This window comes from Plasmopara halstedii, assembly GCF_900000015.1.
Source record: "Plasmopara halstedii genome assembly, contig: Scaffold_218, whole genome shotgun sequence".
NCBI classification, from domain to species: domain Eukaryota; phylum Oomycota; class Peronosporomycetes; order Peronosporales; family Peronosporaceae; genus Plasmopara; species Plasmopara halstedii.
In genome coordinates, this window is record NW_020187139.1 from 58,689 (window position 1) to 75,718 (window position 17,030).

At 44.5% G+C, this 17,030-nt stretch overlaps 4 protein-coding genes across 4 annotated transcripts; all 4 read right to left on the reverse strand.

The window, feature by feature from the left end:
* Positions 1-378: 378 nt before the first annotated feature.
* On the reverse strand, positions 379-8,078 carry PHALS_03322 (uncharacterized protein; the record flags this gene model as incomplete). Its single annotated transcript, XM_024721888.1, has 2 exons — positions 379-7,749; positions 7,806-8,078. 2 exons carry the CDS (start codon positions 8,076-8,078, stop codon positions 379-381), a joined length of 7,644 nt encoding a protein of 2,547 aa, XP_024573020.1.
* A 117-nt stretch (positions 8,079-8,195) lies between these two features.
* On the reverse strand, positions 8,196-9,849 carry PHALS_03323 (t-complex protein 1 subunit gamma; the record flags this gene model as incomplete). Its single annotated transcript, XM_024721889.1, has 2 exons — positions 8,196-9,760; positions 9,822-9,849. 2 exons carry the CDS (start codon positions 9,847-9,849, stop codon positions 8,196-8,198), a joined length of 1,593 nt encoding a protein of 530 aa, XP_024573021.1.
* Positions 9,849-11,161, reverse strand: PHALS_14922 (uncharacterized protein). Its single transcript, XM_036407291.1, has one exon. The coding sequence runs from the start codon at positions 10,534-10,536 to the stop codon at positions 10,321-10,323; it is 216 nt and encodes a 71-aa protein (XP_036263006.1). The 5' UTR covers positions 10,537-11,161; the 3' UTR covers positions 9,849-10,320.
* Positions 11,162-11,173: 12 nt separating this feature from the next.
* Positions 11,174-14,590, reverse strand: PHALS_03324 (coppertransporting atpase; the record flags this gene model as incomplete). Its single annotated transcript, XM_024721891.1, has 2 exons — positions 11,174-11,191; positions 11,258-14,590. The coding sequence occupies 2 exons, from the start codon at positions 14,588-14,590 to the stop codon at positions 11,174-11,176; spliced, it is 3,351 nt and encodes a 1,116-aa protein (XP_024573023.1).
* Positions 14,591-17,030: the final 2,440 nt, after the last annotated feature.

Here is a 17,030-nt window from a genome sequence, read left to right on the forward strand (position 1 = left end):
ACGAGGAGGTATGATATGGTAGTTTTTTCAGATGTGACTGTTTTTCTCGTTGTAGTGTATTGCATAGTAAAGCGTAATCGTTCTTAAAGTTGAATGGAAGAATGAAGTAAGATGAATTGTAGCAGGACAAGAAAGCCACAACAGAAAAACTGTGTTGGAACCTGCACATTTAAGCAGTGGTCATTGCTATACTCACAGTCTGTGGGGTGTAATCGTGTCAGCCGAACACTGAGAAGAAAATGTGTAAAAAGTACTCTGTCGGCCAGCTCAATCCGGTAATATTTAATTGTCCTCGTGCAAAAGTCAGCAAACGCGATTGCATCTCACAAGCCTAACTCTTCAAAACGAAACCAGTTACGATTGTCTGTATCTACTATATTATTCACTGCCTGTGAGATTACAAAACCCAAGACCGTAGACTACATGATTGTATCGAAATCGATTCTTAAGTCGCACTTGGTCATTTGTTGTTTCGCATCGTCCATCAGCAGAGCTATCAGAAGCCAACTCAGAATTAGCTGATGTGCTCGCAAAAGATGCAATGGGAAAGCTGCCAAACATTTTCAGAGCCTTGCCAATGCTGTGCTTTTCTGAAATAAATTGTAATAGTCCACTTGCAAGACGTCGATTGCCATCAAATGTTGTAGCCCACTGGTTGATACTCAATGTATTTACTCCACAGAGTGTAAGAAGGAGCGCACGTGCATAAGGGTCTGTTTCGATCTCTTTCTCCCACGTTGGCTTCAAGATGTCAATTTTACTCTGTCGACGTGCACTCTTCACATTTTCAGCTTGATCAAGTAGTAGCAAAACTTGGCAAGTATGAGCAACATTCATCCCCGCGACATATTGTAGTGGAAGCCAAGAACCAAGAACACGATTCGGTCCTACGTACAAGAGCCCACCTCCAAGGCGAGCCACCAACGTCTGCTGCCAGTCACTCATACTTGGAATTTGGCCATGCCCGACTGCATCTTTCCAACCGTCAGCCACTAGCTTAACAACGCTGGTAATTGTCTTTCCTGTTGGAGTCCCTGAGTCTTCTTTGTACGGATCCACAATGACACGAATCTCATCAGGTCTCAAAGACTGCTTCTTCGAAGCTAGAAGTCGTTGATGTAGAATTTGAATCGAAAAGTCTCGTGCGATTGCATCGGCGGGATCAAATACGGGCAAAGCTTCCATCGGAAGACATGCGAAGGCCTGATCTAATAAAAGAATTAGTGTATTGCCTGCAAGATTATCTGCTAACTCCATTTTCATGGCTGAATGTTCCCAAAGAGGGTTAAGCAAGCCAATGGTGTCAGAAATGATGGCTGCAAATTCGGCTTCAAGAACGTCTTCGCCTTGATTCCCCTTTGTGTTGTCATTATTAGACATCACCATCTCGGTTGTTGGCATGAACTCAAATGTTTCGTTTTGTCCGTGAGCCTCAGCATATGCCAATGTCTCCTTAGCACATTTTTTTCTCCATGCCTGTATTCTTGATTGCAAACTCTCGTATAAAGACACGTGGGTGTCAGTGAATTCCATGCGGGAGATCGCAACACAGCTTTCAGTACTACCCAAAAAAGCCGCGTAAACGTAGCATCGATCAGGCGAAAAGTGAAGACACAGCAATCGCACAGAATGGGGTAGAGCTGTCACGATTGCATCCACATGAGTTCCGGCACTCATCCGCTTGTACGCATCCGAATGCTCTCCTAAATAAAGTTGAGAAAGTTGGAATGGCAAGCTATGAGTCTCTGCGCTTGTGTGTGTCTTCTGCAACTTTTTCATCCTCTGCAGGTGAAGGTGCTGAACATTTGTATTGGCTACACACTTTGTATACAAGGAACCTGCAGCTTCAATTACCTCAACACTTTGATGCACGAGCACATTTTTCGCACAGTCGAATGGGTGACAACAGCCAAGAACTTGAATGAGTTCATTCGAGCACAATCGCAATAGCTCAGTTGACTGCTTGTCAAAGGCAATAAGCTGATACTTTCTGAGTTCGGCTGCATAAGCAGTTAATTGTTCTTCCATTTGAGTTTCTTCATCTCCTCTTTCGTCTTCAGTCAACCTTTGGTTTTCATCCTGCTTCTCAGCTGTGTTTCGGCTTGCAATAATAGCGTTCTCAGCTTGCGTTCCATGACAGCAAACCCATGTAGCATCACAAGCGTCAGATGATGTGTATCGTGTCCATAAATGCGTATAGAGTGCATTTAATTTCTGTCGATTGTCCCCTCGGAAGAAGGCAAGACGTTGACACTGAAGTTTTAATACTTGAGCAATTGCATATTGCTTTTCTAGGATATGATTATCACTTAGCATAGCAATAGCAGAAGTGATGAACGTCATTGCACGTGGTAAATCAACCAATCTTTTACTTTTTGCGACGACTTCCGTTTCTTTAAGCCACTTTTTTACGACATCTCGTTCATTTTCGTTGTTGTATCGAAACCATGTCATTTCGATTTGCTTTATGGCAGCAGACGACAACTCGGGTGCCAGGAAATTTTGAGCGATTCGCAGTTTGGTCAGCGCGATCTTCCGCCTCAAAGGCGACACTAATCCCTCTTGGTTCTGATATTTGTCTGAATGAGGATCATTTAAATCTGACTGCGTTTCATAACATTTTTCCTGTAAAGTTAGAATTTCTTGTAGCATGAATGTCACATCTAAATCAGTGAGGGAGAGATCAACCCCATCATACGTTTGGCGAAGAGACTGCAATTTCATCACGTACTTCATCAAGTGCTGACTGCGCTGGTAGTGGGCATCGACGTGCTTAAGAATCTCAATGCTCTTCTCCATTGCTTGCTGACTTTCCTTTACATAAGCCAAAACGGTTGAGCCCTGAGATGCAGCAGCTTTTTTCAGAAGTATCGTTGCTTGTCTGAATTTTAGTCGAGCCAATAGTTGAACAAACGCAGCATCAAATTCATCATATGTCACTTCATCCCTGTACGTCTGTGTCTGATTTGGTGTAGTCAAAGCTTCAATAGCTCGTTTTTCTGCATCTAAGAGAGCACTCAATGCTTTGTCGAGGTCGGGGTTTAGCTTGCAGTAGCGCAGTGTCCACTTCAGAAAGCAAGACATTTCTAGCTGCGAAGTCTTCAGTGAACTCTCTACTTGAGCTAATGCTTGTTCATTTCGACCTTCAATCTCCAAAAACAAGCTAGATAAATATTTATACTTGCAATTCAAAAGGTTCGGGACATCACTGCAGTACTGTGTCGAAAATCGCAATATCTCAAAAAGAGACTTTGCCTGATGATGAAACCCGAATCGCAACAAGAGCTTTATCGACTGGAATGTTTTCAGCAGTGGATCAACGAGAGAGCTGCGAAGGATACACCGCCTTCGCAAACCAATGTCATCCCCCGACTTTTCAATAAATTGCTGTGCGCTTTGCAAATCTATAATTAATGAATCATGATGACCTTGAAGCATGTCGAGCGCATTTTGAAGCGGTATCAAATAGTTACTTAAGTTTAAGTGCTCCATGATGCTAAATTGAATGAGTTCCATCCATATGTGCGCACTGACAGATCGTTGAGGAACATACGTATGAAACACCATGATGTACAAGCAAAGTGGAGGGATCATGCTTGAGTATTGAAGACCATCTTTGCGCAGCATTACAAGAAGCCTCTCAAGATATGTTAAAGTTAAAACTGGCTGCGTAATGTGAACTAACTTTGATACTTGTACGATGTTCCACGGCATGTAAAATCGATTTGATGCATTCTCGTCGAAACTTGTAAAAAAATCAATCCAATCTCGTCTCGTGGTAGGTTTTATATATTTTGGCAATTTGTGCAATCTCCATTCATCAAAACTAATTCGATTCTCTTGCGCAAGATTGTCTCGCTCATATGCAGCACGAAAGTCATTATCATTTGTCGTGTCGATGATATATCCCCACGCGCTTTCCACCTCATTGAGCGCCAATCGCATGTGCTCTGATCGTTTGGTACAATTGACGGAAATAATCGCACGCATCATAGAAATCCGAAATTGCTTTTCAGCAAACCAAAGTGGAGAGTATGCAGCGTTTGGGTTTTCTTGATTTGAGATTGAGAGCTGATTGGAATTTTCTTGCATTGTTTCTGTTTCGAGCATTTCCTTTTGACATTGAAGTAACATTGATGAGGCAAACTCTAAAGATGAGTCAGTATCCTTTACGGCATGCTGGTTGGTGAAAAGCAACTCTGCAAGATCAAGAAGAACTAGCGCTTGTTGTTCTGTTTGTCCTTCAAATTCTATGTAAGTCTGTGATAGGGCCTTGAATTGGGCAGGAGGATTTTTCCATGTGACAGCAATTTTTTTGAAGATTTCAGCTTGATTGAGTAATCGATTTGATAGATATGAGGACTTCGAATCCGTACGAAGTCTCAATGTGCAACTGGACCTTCCAATGCGAGCGACTGATGTCGCCAACGACCTTTTAAGCTCGTTGATTACGGGAAACGACAGTGAAGGGCGAGAAGAAATCGATCCAAAAGTCTTAAGCACAGCCTCACAGATTTCATTTTGATCACGCCATTTTCTGGCTTTATCACAAATTGCAAGCGTGAGCAGGACCATTTCGCCATAAAAGCTAGTATTTGCCTGAGAGGATGCTACAACTTGGTCAAAGTAGCCAAGTGTCGTTCGCAAAGAATTCACAACTCGATCAATGTCTTTTACCAATTCGTTGCTTAAATCATCATTCATAACCAAGATTATCGCATTCCAAATCACCTCGCATGCTCGAATGATTAGTGAAATATCATTGCTTCGTAAACCATACTCACACGCTCGCACAAGATGTGTAAAAATTGGATTTAGTAGCTTGTGGGCTATAGGTTTCTCGTGAGCTAATGCCAGTGTCGTGCGCCCGATCAGCAATTCCGCAAGCGCTAACCATTTCCAGGTACTTTCTAAGACAAGTAATCGGATCGTTTTCTTCGATTTCTTGCCTTCACTCGCTTTTAAAACCAGCAATGCTTGCTCTGCACACTCTATAGCATACTTAAGGTGCTCAAACCGGAACGCACCATATCCGATTCGAGTCCAAATTTCGGCATAAAGTTCCATCAACTGCTGTTCTTCCTCTATTAAACGCTCAGCATCATTACTCATGAATGATGCAAACATTACGGATGCGTATGCATGCCAACTTGTGATGGCACTTTGATAAAATGCTTGAGCCTTTTCCAGTAGTTGCGGAGGCTGTTGGGCCACTGATAAGGACATTTGTCTAAGTGTTCCTTCCATTGCTACAAGGTAGACTACGATCGTGATGGGTTCAGTAATTTCATCTGGTGGAGTAATAATCTTGGCATTTTGAGCAATTTGACCTCTTACTTTAAGTTCGGCAAACATCTTAAGCTGCAGCACACTCATTCTCTTCTCGCCGATCTTATTTTCATAATTTCGCTTCAAAATGATATCAGCAATCGTTTGGCTCTTGTCAAATCTGTCGATCGTTTCATAAAGCCTCGAAAGACCAAGTGCCACATTGGCAAGAATGTTAATGTCTACACTAGCAGCAGCCGCCTCCAGAGCTGCATAAACGGCTTCGAATGCACTGACACATTCAGGCAATATCCATTGTGGATCAATTGCATCCATGTTACCAGAAGAAGCTTGAGTTACCTCTTTCAGCATCTGGAAAACATGATAGTGATGATTCCACAAGCAAATTGACACATTTTCCAGCATAAAAGCCCACCCAACTTTTGTTGCCATATTTAACGCCTTCATTATATTCTCAAGAATCAGGACTTTCACAGCATAAATCTGCTGTATTTTGGCTTTTTCGTCAACTGCAGTACCTCCCACTCCTGCGTCAATTGACGACAAAATCTCATTATTTATTGGACGATGTAATCCCAGTAAATAGGTCTCCTTTGATATCAATACTTTGGCATCGACTGATTCTCCGAGAGATTCGCCCGTCTGCTCAACTGACATTCGAGCTTGACGACGCGCATTTCCAGTGTGTATGGCCTCATCCTTAAGTCTCATTGCAAGAATTTCAACTAGCTGGAGTCGCATGTCAAATTCGGATAAAAGCAAACATTTGCCATCTGCATTGAGAATTTTATCTGCTTCGCCAGTCGGGAAGTAAGTCGACAACACCATATCAATCGTTTTTTGTGCCAGTGCACTATCATGCATAGTATCCCATGCAAATGACACAATTTTGCTCCATAGACGTACGCACGCTATACCAGAAGATAACTCCGATGCCCCACTGATTCTCTTCATCATATCAATGCATCGCATCAATACCTTTTGTTGCTGTTGAGTGTCTTTGCTCCCTCTGGCCTGTTCAAACATCGCAAGTACTTCAATTTCTTGAGAAGATGAGTCAGCGCCCAATTTCAAGTCTAATTGTTGCTTCATCATACGTAAATGTGTGTCAACAGGTCGAATTATCCAGTCATCATGTGCAGCCAACAAATCGACTGTCATGATTGTAACATCACGTGGACGTACGATCGTCCCATAGTCTAGAGCAAGCGCGTTGAAGATATTCTGATTTGCATTTAACAGAGAATGAGATGCTATTTCCAGTTTCGCTGTCTCAAGATACAGTCGAGCACGAAATTCAAGAAGTAAAGAATCAATTTTCTTTAATAACGACGATACCAAGTTTAAAACCCGCGCAAGGAGTTTACATATATGAGGCTGCAGCAATGGTAGTGATAGATTCCACGCGTAGATGCACACACTTTCAATTAGATGCGGATCTTGTCGACGTCTACTGGCTACCAATATACGCTCAAACGTCTTTATTGCCTCAACGCGATTAGCAAAAAGCCACTCTTTCTGTTGTCGCAGACTGACTTTGTTTACAGGATGAGGTGGTGGCAAATTGGCTTGCAGGATCGCATGAAGCGCTTGACCTAATACTCGCGTTTTGGGTGGCAACTTCTTGCCTTTGTGTTGAAGCACAACGTCACAAACTGCTGCTAACGGCACCATATTGCTGAATACTGCATGGATTGCAGTCTCGACGAGCACTTCAGTGTCGATGACTTCCAAAGCACGCGGTTCAAGCGATGACACAAACGCTTTGACTTCGTTTAACGAGGTTTCAGCATTTAGAGTCGTAAATCCCGTGACTTCCTGTATAATCTCCACATATGCAGCTTCTAATGAACCCGAAACGATGTTGGATTTTAAGCACTGAAGCTTCACCAACAGCGTCATTTTTTTGTCCGTTGATCGAATAAGTCGCTTGACATTAGGCACTATCTTCATACACTCACTATCTTTCAATGACCCAACGTGAATTTGAACTCGCAAGGCTTCTTCATACAGAGTCCTAATTGTCACGTCAGATGTGGTCGGATTAGTCAAGCGAGGTGTGATCTGTGTATCGACAATATCGTTTATCGTTTTTGCAGCATTTGTCAATACATTGGCATCAACTTGAGCGTACACAAGAGCGAGCTGAAGTTGTAAAAGCCAAGACACATCCGACTCGGCAGTCAGTTTTAATGCATTAACCACAATTGTCAAAGACGAAACGAGGAACTGAAATGTCGACGGCTTCATAAGCTGTCGAGCGATCTGCCAATACGTTACAGAAGCATTGTAGACGAGAAAGTCGTACTTTGGGCGCTTTTGTGTGCTAGTAGCAATCGGAATGACTGCCAGAATAAAGTGAATTGCATTAAGAACCTTTTTAAGCTTCATCACTCCCGTATCGCCCTGTGCCTCATGAGATTCACAGTGGGCTCGTATGAATAGAGCACGACAGTAAAACTACAATAAAGATGTCAAGTATGAGTTTTAAAGCTGCAAACTCATTCTGTATTTACCTGGTTCTTGATGTGACACTCGCTGAAAAACCACTCGATACACTTCTCTGCAGTATGAAAATCTTTTTGATGAATTGCCAGTTCACCAGTAAGGACCAACAGCTCAGGCAGGTTGATGTCAGCAGCGCTTTCTACGAATGGACTACAATTTTGCTGAGAAATGGTTGCAAGGCGTTCGAAAAGTTCTTGGACTGTCGGTCTTATTGAAGAGATTTCCATCTCTGGCGATCTTGCTTGATCTAGCAGACATCGTAGCTCACAATCTAGCACCATCTTCTTCACACAATTTACACTTCTACGCGACCTTTTAAACAATCTCTTCGAAGCACGAGTAAATCAAAAAATATATTTACGAGCCACCGCGCTTAGCTGAACTACACTGTTTCCGTCTTAGTTTTTCTTCTTAGCCAAACCAGACACAATGTCGTCGATGCGTAGCAGCATGCACGAAGCTTCCACAGCGGTCTTTATCGACTGCGTTTTCACCTGGAAAGGTTCCCACACACCGAGCACCTGAGATGGCGTTACTTTGCCAGTTACACCGTCTACACCGTATGACTCGTCTGTCTCTGCCTGCTTGGCACGGAGCGCCGTCATGACGCGCACAACGTCAGCTCCACAGTTTTGAAGCAGAGTGCGTGGAATTATCTCTAAGGCCTCACCCACTGCTCGGAACGGAAACTGTTCTATGCCTTCAATGTTGTCGGCACGCTGCTTTAATTTGTGTGCTAATCGCATCTCCGTTGCTCCTCCACCAGGTAAAAGCAACGGCTCAAACACGACGTTACGCGCCACTTGCATAGCATCCTGAAGGTTGCGTTCAATCTCGTTTAGAACGTCCTTGCTGCCACCACGTAGTAAAATGCTACAGGCCCCCGGATCCTTGCACTCTTCAAAAAACGCGAAGTATTCGTCGCCGAGTTTGCGCACTTCAAAAAGACCACACTTGGTGCCGATGTCGGATTCTTGAATTTCATCAGCGCGACTTACAATTGTCGCGCCCGTTGCTCGAGCTACGCGGTTATTGTCTGTCTTGCGTAGACGGCGAAATGCTGTTATTCCAGCTTTAACAAAATAGTGTTGTGCTAAATCAGATACACCCTTCTCCGTAATCACCACATCCGGCTTCATGGCTACTACCTGTGCGCACAAATTTTCAATGAATTCTTCCTCAAGACGAAGCAACGTATTCCAGTCCTGGTCGTTCGTAAGCTCCACATTTGTTTGGCTTTCTCCCTTTTTGTACTCTAAAGGGCAGTCAAGCAGGAGTACGCGTGGGTTTTCAATACGACGGCGCATTTTCGAGTGAGTCACGTCTTTATTGAACATGACGCCTTTCAGCACACGACTGTCTTCAAGTTCTCCGCCTGGAATCTTTTCCACTTTTGCATAGCGTTTAACATCCACTTCCTTTTGACCAGAAGGTGACGTACGCATCACCGTCAGTACAGCGTCTAGAGCCAAGTCGCTTACCAAGTTGCCAACGCGAGGAGAGAATTTGGTTCCAATGGACGATTGAACGAGATTGCGCATATCTTCTTTGTTTGCAATGTCGATAGGACGTGCTAGCTCCTTCGCAAATTCCAAAGACGCATTGAGCGCGCGATTAAAGCCACGTATGATCACAGTTGGGTGTACTTGATGATTCAAGAAGGGCTCCGCTACAACCAGCAACTCGCCCGTAAGAATAATGACTGTAGTGGTGCCGTCACCCACTTCTTCGTCCTGTGCGCGACTGAGCTCGATCATGCTCTTGGCCGCCGGGTGAGCTACGTCTACTTCACGAAGGATCGCGTTGCCATCATTAGTCATGACAATCCCACCCATGGGATCCAGTAACATCTTAAGCATCGAACGCGGACCTAAAGTTGTACGCACAATATCTGAGACGGCCTTCGCAGCCTCAATATTGCCAAGTTGCGCCGTGCGGCCCGTCTCGCGCTTTGTATTGGTACCTAACAATGGAAGCTTGTCAGAATACCGGAGACAAGGTGAAAGGAGTGGGGAGATACGTACTCAAAACCATAACCGGAGCTTGCATCATTGTGAACGATGACGATCTTAAAAGTGGCTGGCTGGATTGCGCGTAGATTAAGAAGTTGTGGGGTAAGATATATTCTCAGTAAATTTTATGTGAATTTAACAACTATTCCGTAATTATTTTACTGGCCCCACTGTATGCATTAATTTTTACCTGTAAAGGGTATAGTAAGAAATGAGTAGCACGAACACATTTGTATCGTTTAGCAATTCTGCAGCATCAAAGTGCAAACATCGCTCTCACTCGGACCGTCAATCCTGTTTAACATTGTCATCAAACCTTCCAACACTACCCCTCTCTTACGCTCGTGACATGAATCAGCCGTTAGTTGCTATGCATGGGTGTACATCGTGTAAAAGCAAATCAGTAATATAATTTACGGGAATTTTGTGATTGTATTGATCGATGGAGGTGCGGCAGAGCTGTACGAGTGAACAAAAAAAAGCGCTTTGTAAACGACGCATGAGCACCTCGTCACTTGATGCCAGCTTGGAGTGTATAAGCGAAAGAACTTCTTGGAGAGCGACAAATAACCATTTTGTGTATTTGAATATACATTAGCGCATGCTCCATTGCAATGAATTTCTCATTATGACCAAGAAAGCTTGACCGCAACGGCAAGGCCAAAAGCAATGCATTTGACTTGAAATCGTTTGGCAAAGGTAAAATTGAAACACGCTTACCATTCATTTATTCTGTCAGGGCCTCATTTAAAGTCGACACAACTCAATGATATTAGGCGAGGCTCGTATACTCAGCGTTGTACTTGCGCAGATTCTACTGATCAATTCTTGCGACTTCAATGTTATTCTGAAATTTGTTTGCTATCTAGACCTCGGGTGGCCAGATGCACCTTACTAGCCATTTCGATCTGACAATCACTTAGTGTCACTTCAAGCTCAAGGATCAGTCGTTTACCGTGATTGTGCAATTACGAATTGTTAATCGACTCGGGGTAGTATCAATAAGATTTGATCGATATAATTGTCGCTAGACTTTGTCAACTTGCACCGACTGACTTCACAAGTTCATACACAGGGTGACAAGTCGAACGGTAATCTATCCGTCTTGTACAACAATATAATCGGCCACAAATGCCAGGCGGGCAGGAAGCCCAAGAAAAAATGCGTCATTTTACTTACACATTCCTAGAGAAACAAATTGTTAGACCGAAGTATGTTCATTGACATATTAGTTACCATGATAAGAAAAGTGAAGCGAAAGAACAACTTTTTAGCCAAACAAGCTCGACTTTACTGGTCCATTAAACAATTCTCGCAAAGCATGCTTTCTTGATCTACCGTACCTCTTAAATAATTGTGCCATATTACTTGTACTCATCCCACTACATAGAAAAGATAAATCAAGTTAGTGACGATATATTTGCAAGATACAATTCATGATAATTTACCTCATCTGAATTCGCCAAAGGTTCGTATGTCTTGTGTAAAGAACCAAGCTTCTGCCTGACCATTGCCTTAAGCTCAATCACCTTTGCATCTTCGTTGGAGCGATGCTTTCTGTTGGGACTACCGACAACTGGAGGCTGGTAGCTTTTAAGCAACAACGACGAAATCACAACAGAGACCGACGAGAAAGCCATCGCAAGACCAGCGCACGCGGGCGGCATCATTCGGTGAATAAGCGGAAAGAACATGCCAGCGGCAAGTGGAATACCCACAACGTTGTAAATAATCGAAAAGAAAAAGTTGATTTTGATGCGTTGAAAAACTACGCGAGATAGGTCCAAAGCCACTACCACATCTGTCAGCGCACTCTTTACCAAGACCATGTCAGCCTCCGCCTTAGCGATTTGTGTACCAGCCCCGATAGCTATACCAACATCCGACTGCGCCAGAGCTGGTGCGTCGTTAATACCGTCTCCAACCATGCAAACCACGCGTGATCTCATCGTCATTGGGTTTATTTGCGACTGCAGTGCCTTAATCTGAGATGCCTTCTCATTAGGCAGAGCTACCGCCTTAACGTGGTCGATACCCATTTGGCGTGCAATTGCACTGGCTGTACGAAGATTATCGCCGGTGATCAGCCAAACATCCAATCTCATCGACTTCAAGTGTCTCACAACAGCTGCAGCTTCTGGTCGAGGGGCATCAGCCAAGGCGATCACACCAACCAACTTGTCATCCACACACACCACAACGACGGTCTTACCATCGAGCTCCAAATTGTGCATGTGGGCACGCATCTTCTCGCTGATTTCAATTCCTTTCTCCTCACAGTACTCTATGTTGCCCACCAGCACCTTTACGGAGTTCGTTCGGGACGTTACAGGACTAGCAGCCACCACACCTTCGACACCACGACCAGGAACAATACGCACTTCTGTAGGGTCGTGAAGTTCGAGCATCTCATGCTCCGTTGCTGTCAGAACGATAGCCTTACCAAGAACGTGCTCACTCACACACTCCAATGAAGCGCCGTAATATAAAAGCTCACGAGGGGTATACATTCGATCGGCCACTACCACATCACAGACAGATGGATGCCCCACAGTCAAAGTTCCCGTTTTGTCAAATATCACAGTGTCAATGTAACGAGCTGTTTCAAGAGCACGACCACCTTTGATCAAGACACCATGTTTTGCACCGACCCCACAGCCGACCATGACAGCGGTAGGCGTAGCCAGACCTAGAGCGCACGGGCACGCAATCACAACGACCGAGATTGCGAACAGAGCCGACAAAAAGAAGTCATCTGCGTGGCCCTTGCTCATTGGACCCACCAAGTCAACTCTCCATTCTGTAGGTACGAGATTCGTTGAGAAAAGTAACATCCACGTGGCAAACGTCAAAAACGACAGAACAAGAACGCAAGGAGCGAAAATCGATGCCAACCAATCTGCGTACGCTTGAATGGGCGCTTTGTGCAGCTGAGCATCTTCAATCAGAGCACAAATCTGCGACAACGCTGAACTCTCACCACCCATGCAGCGAGATTCGATTACTAACGTACCCTGCTGGTTTACTGTTGAGCCGAAAACATAGTCGCCCTCTTTCTTAGTCACTGGCATACTCTCGCCCGTTAGCATCGATTCGTCCGTTGAACTAAAGCCAGACTTGACCACACCATCGGTCGGGATATTAGCACCTGGTCGAATACGTAGTAGATCACCACGTTGCACTAGTTCGATTGGAATTTCACGATCTCTTGCGCCATTGCCAATGATTAGTAGAGCGGTTTTCGGCTGCAGTCTCACCAGCTCCGACAATGCGTCCGCTGTCTTCCCTTTTGCCATCGATTCCATGTACTTGCCGAGTGTCACAAAAGTTATAAGCATTGCTGACGACTCAAAAAAGTGGTGTCCATAATAATTTTCGTGTAACGCTGAGCCAATCAACGAAACAAAACTGTACGCATACGACATACTCGTACCAGCCACGACAAGAAAATCCATCCCCATCGCGCCATGCTTAAGTCCTTTCCATGCAGCCACGTAAAATCGCCAACCAACGCCAAATTGCACAGGTGTTGCAAGTAAAAAGAGTAGCAAAAGCTTTACTGTTACAGCGTTGAAAACGGGGGTCCTCAGAACAATCTCCACCGAGGGAATATACATAAGTACCATGTGAATGAGCATTGCGGGTAGGGAAAAAATCATGGCCCTAGTTAGCAAATTGCGCCATTTCTTGGCTTCTGAATTGCTCAACGCATTTTGTTCTGTCGTCTCGATCACCATTTCAGCAGAATAACCTAAGCCATGGATACATTCCAGTATGTCCCGCCTTCCGGTTTTCGACAAAGGTTTTAAGTGCACGTGAATTTTATTTGCCTGCAAATTGACCAGCACCTTCGTCACACCAGGCAACTTGGCCACGGACGCCTCAATTTTGTTCACACAAGCAACACTACTCATGCCCGTGACTGTAAACTTAAGCTCCAGTGAGTCGTCATCATTAGGTTCTACCACGTGTGAGAATGTAGCCTTGTAACCAGCATCTTGAATGAGCTTTTGTAGCGCTGATTGCTCATTCTGAATCAAGTCACGGTTGAATAAAATCTCAGCTTTCTGACTGATTAGTCCCACACGACAATGTAGTACACCTTCGGCCTTACACACATAGTCTTCGATAGCCTTCACACACGCAGCACAACTCATGCCTTCCACATGATACACGGCGCGCGGGTGACCTATCGTATCAACTACATCAATAGCCACATTTTCGATCGCTTTATAGTTTTGATTTTGCGCCTGTGACTTGATGGCCGCGGCCTTTGCGGGATCATATTTACTGGCCGAAAAACCGACACTCATGAGAACATCTACTAGCTCTTCAAACGTTGCGCTGCCAACTTGTTCAAGCATCACGGTGGCCTTGCACTTCTCAAAGCTAACAACGGCATTCGATACACCATCGATGCTTCGCAGCGCGTTCTCAACGGTTGTACCGCAATTTTTCTGGCACATCATTCCCTCGACTACCAATTCGATTGTCAGTAGGTCTTGCAACTCGCTTTCGAGCCCAATGTTCGAGAACGTCTTTACTGTAGCACTAACCCCGACGTTCTTTAAGGCATTTACGAGCTCGTTGGATGTTATGCTTGAGCCTGGGACACACTCAATGCGTGCGCTTTGCTCTTCAAAGTTCACGACGGTACGGGCCACACCGTCTACACTGCAGAGCGCGCTCTGTACCGTGTTGCCGCTACTTTTCAAGCATATCTTACCTTCAAGCGCAAGCTCCACAACTAACGGTTGAGGTTGCTCCGTCTCGGCAGCCATACTTCCGCTTGTATGGGACGCGTGTATTGCTTCTGAGCAGAATTATATGTGACCTATCTCACAGTTGCTCGTTTTTAACTTCCCCATGTCAAGGTAAATTTTCATTATTGGGTAAAATACGACTGAATCTTCTTAAATGATTTTCGTTGAAAGCATAATCGATTTTTCAGATTTGGTGACACCAGTCGCAAGTTTTCTATGCAGAAGTAAGCTGGGTAAAAAATGTACAGGGTATGGAGATGAAATTTAGCAGCTGAGCGAATTAAGTGACGTATTGGTGTGGCATCAGCTATGCCCAAATTTACTACAGTATGTCGGTGACAAGATACATGATTGTGTCCATCGGCCTTTCTGCATCGCCCACACTTGTACGGTCTGCGTGCAATTGACCCACTGTGAACTCATTTTGGGATCAGATTTGCCATTCGCATGGCCTTCCGGCCAGAACCTCGTCGTGTGTAACGGGGCACGTACCATTATGGTGTACGTGATTATTACATTTATGCCTTTGAACTTTGAGTGAAGCTCAGCAGTGCCAAAAATATTTGATACGGAAGAGGGTGATGGGATTGTAAAGGAGAGGTCTGTTGGGCAATCGCGCTGCAAGCCTAATATGGATTTTGCTTTTGCAAATTGTAAAAGCGATATTAAGTACCATGTCCAGTCATTGACTTCGCGAAATTCTAAAAGTGGGACTGCTGTCCTCCAAACTCCAACGAAGCCTTTTGATCCTTTGTTGGCGAAATGCAACGGAGTTACCGCGCACTTTAAACGGAGGGAGCCTCGACTTCACGAGTCTGTAGTTTCCCTTCGCTCTCAATTGAGCGGTACGAAGGGTCGATCTCCCACGCAAGGACATATGACGGTGCCCTCACAGGCAAACGTCAAGTTCCAGTTGGCGTCAGACAGCCTACTGGAAAAAGACCGACTCCATTGTATCTCATGGAGATCATGGTGAATATTTCTTGGTCCCGAAAAGAAGCTACTTTTGTTAAGAAAAGTGGGTCTCACAGTCTTGGGTTGTTTGTTTTTGACAGCAATGTCCCAGGTCTTTAGAGGCCGTGAAAAGTCATGATAGATCGAGGAGAGATTACGACGCGAAATTGTGAAAAACAGTAGACAGTATGCGGAGGCATTAAAGCTGTCAAATACAGATTTGATATACGTGCGTCTTGCGGCGGGAACACAGGCCGAAGTGTCCGATATGACATTGACCCTTCAAGTGAATTTCGAGTACATTGTCAATGTTGAACGTTGTTCAGTCTTGGACCCCGACTGAAAAAACCATCTCATCCCAGGTATGGCGCGGTTGAAACGCCATGAGCTTTGATTTAATTATGAGTTGGGAAATCTAGGTGCCGCGCACTTCTCTCTTGGTGAAGCAACCAATACGAGTGTAGCGGATCGCAATCCGCTACCTCCAAGTACTAAAAAATTAACCAAGGCAAACGAACACTTTTGCTCAAAACTCAAACTGTATCTGATTGTTTTAGCTGCGGCAGAGCCGCCGATATCTAAGACCTAGGTTTTCCCGATTAATATAGTAATGCTTAATTAATAGAGCAAAGCCTATTTGATACAGTGATATTCATTACTACTGTCAATCCTGCGCTTCTTGATACGGTATAGCCGCACCACTGTGTGATTACACCAAATTGTGTAATACACACCGAAATGCGACCCGCCTTTTCATACAAGGGTACGTAGAATCCCGTTACACTCTTCCCCATTAAAAATGTGAATATCCCCAATTCACATTTAACGATCGCCCCATTAAAGGCTCGAGTGTCTGAGACACCTTAAGGTTCCTTAAGAACAACTTTAAACACTCTCCGCTCTATGAGCCCTGTAACGGGGTTAAACGTACCCTGGTAACAGGTAAGGTGTCACACGAGATGGGCATGGTGTGACTGTACCCAAAAAAAATACGGTACGTGGCTGGGTAGCCAGTAGTTATGCATGTATTTAGATTTTCTATATTTATTTAGGAAAATCTTTACATTTAAAATTAGGCTGTTTAGCCGCAAGTAAAAATAAATTAAAATCAGTTTTGAATTTAATCCGAACAGTCTTTTAGCCTTGGTTACGGTATTAACTACTCTTGGAGGTAGCGGATCGCGATCCGCTACACTCGTACTGGTTCTTGTGAGGAACGTAAGGTCGGTGACCTTACTTAAGCTTCCTCTAAGGGTAAAGCTACGGCAGCCCCGCTGCACTCGGTAGCACTTGTAGTCAGTCTACACCTGCGCCGTTTAGACTGACCCTATATGAGGATTGAACAATTTTCCTCTTTGCCCCAGGGCATGCAGGACGGGCTGAGGGCGTGCAACACCTTGCTGCGCAAGGCCCTGAGGCAATCGGTGCACGTCTAGAGGCGTTTTCAAATTACGAAATCGCGCTGCTAGAGCACCTGCAGCAGAAGATGTCTGCATCATTTGCG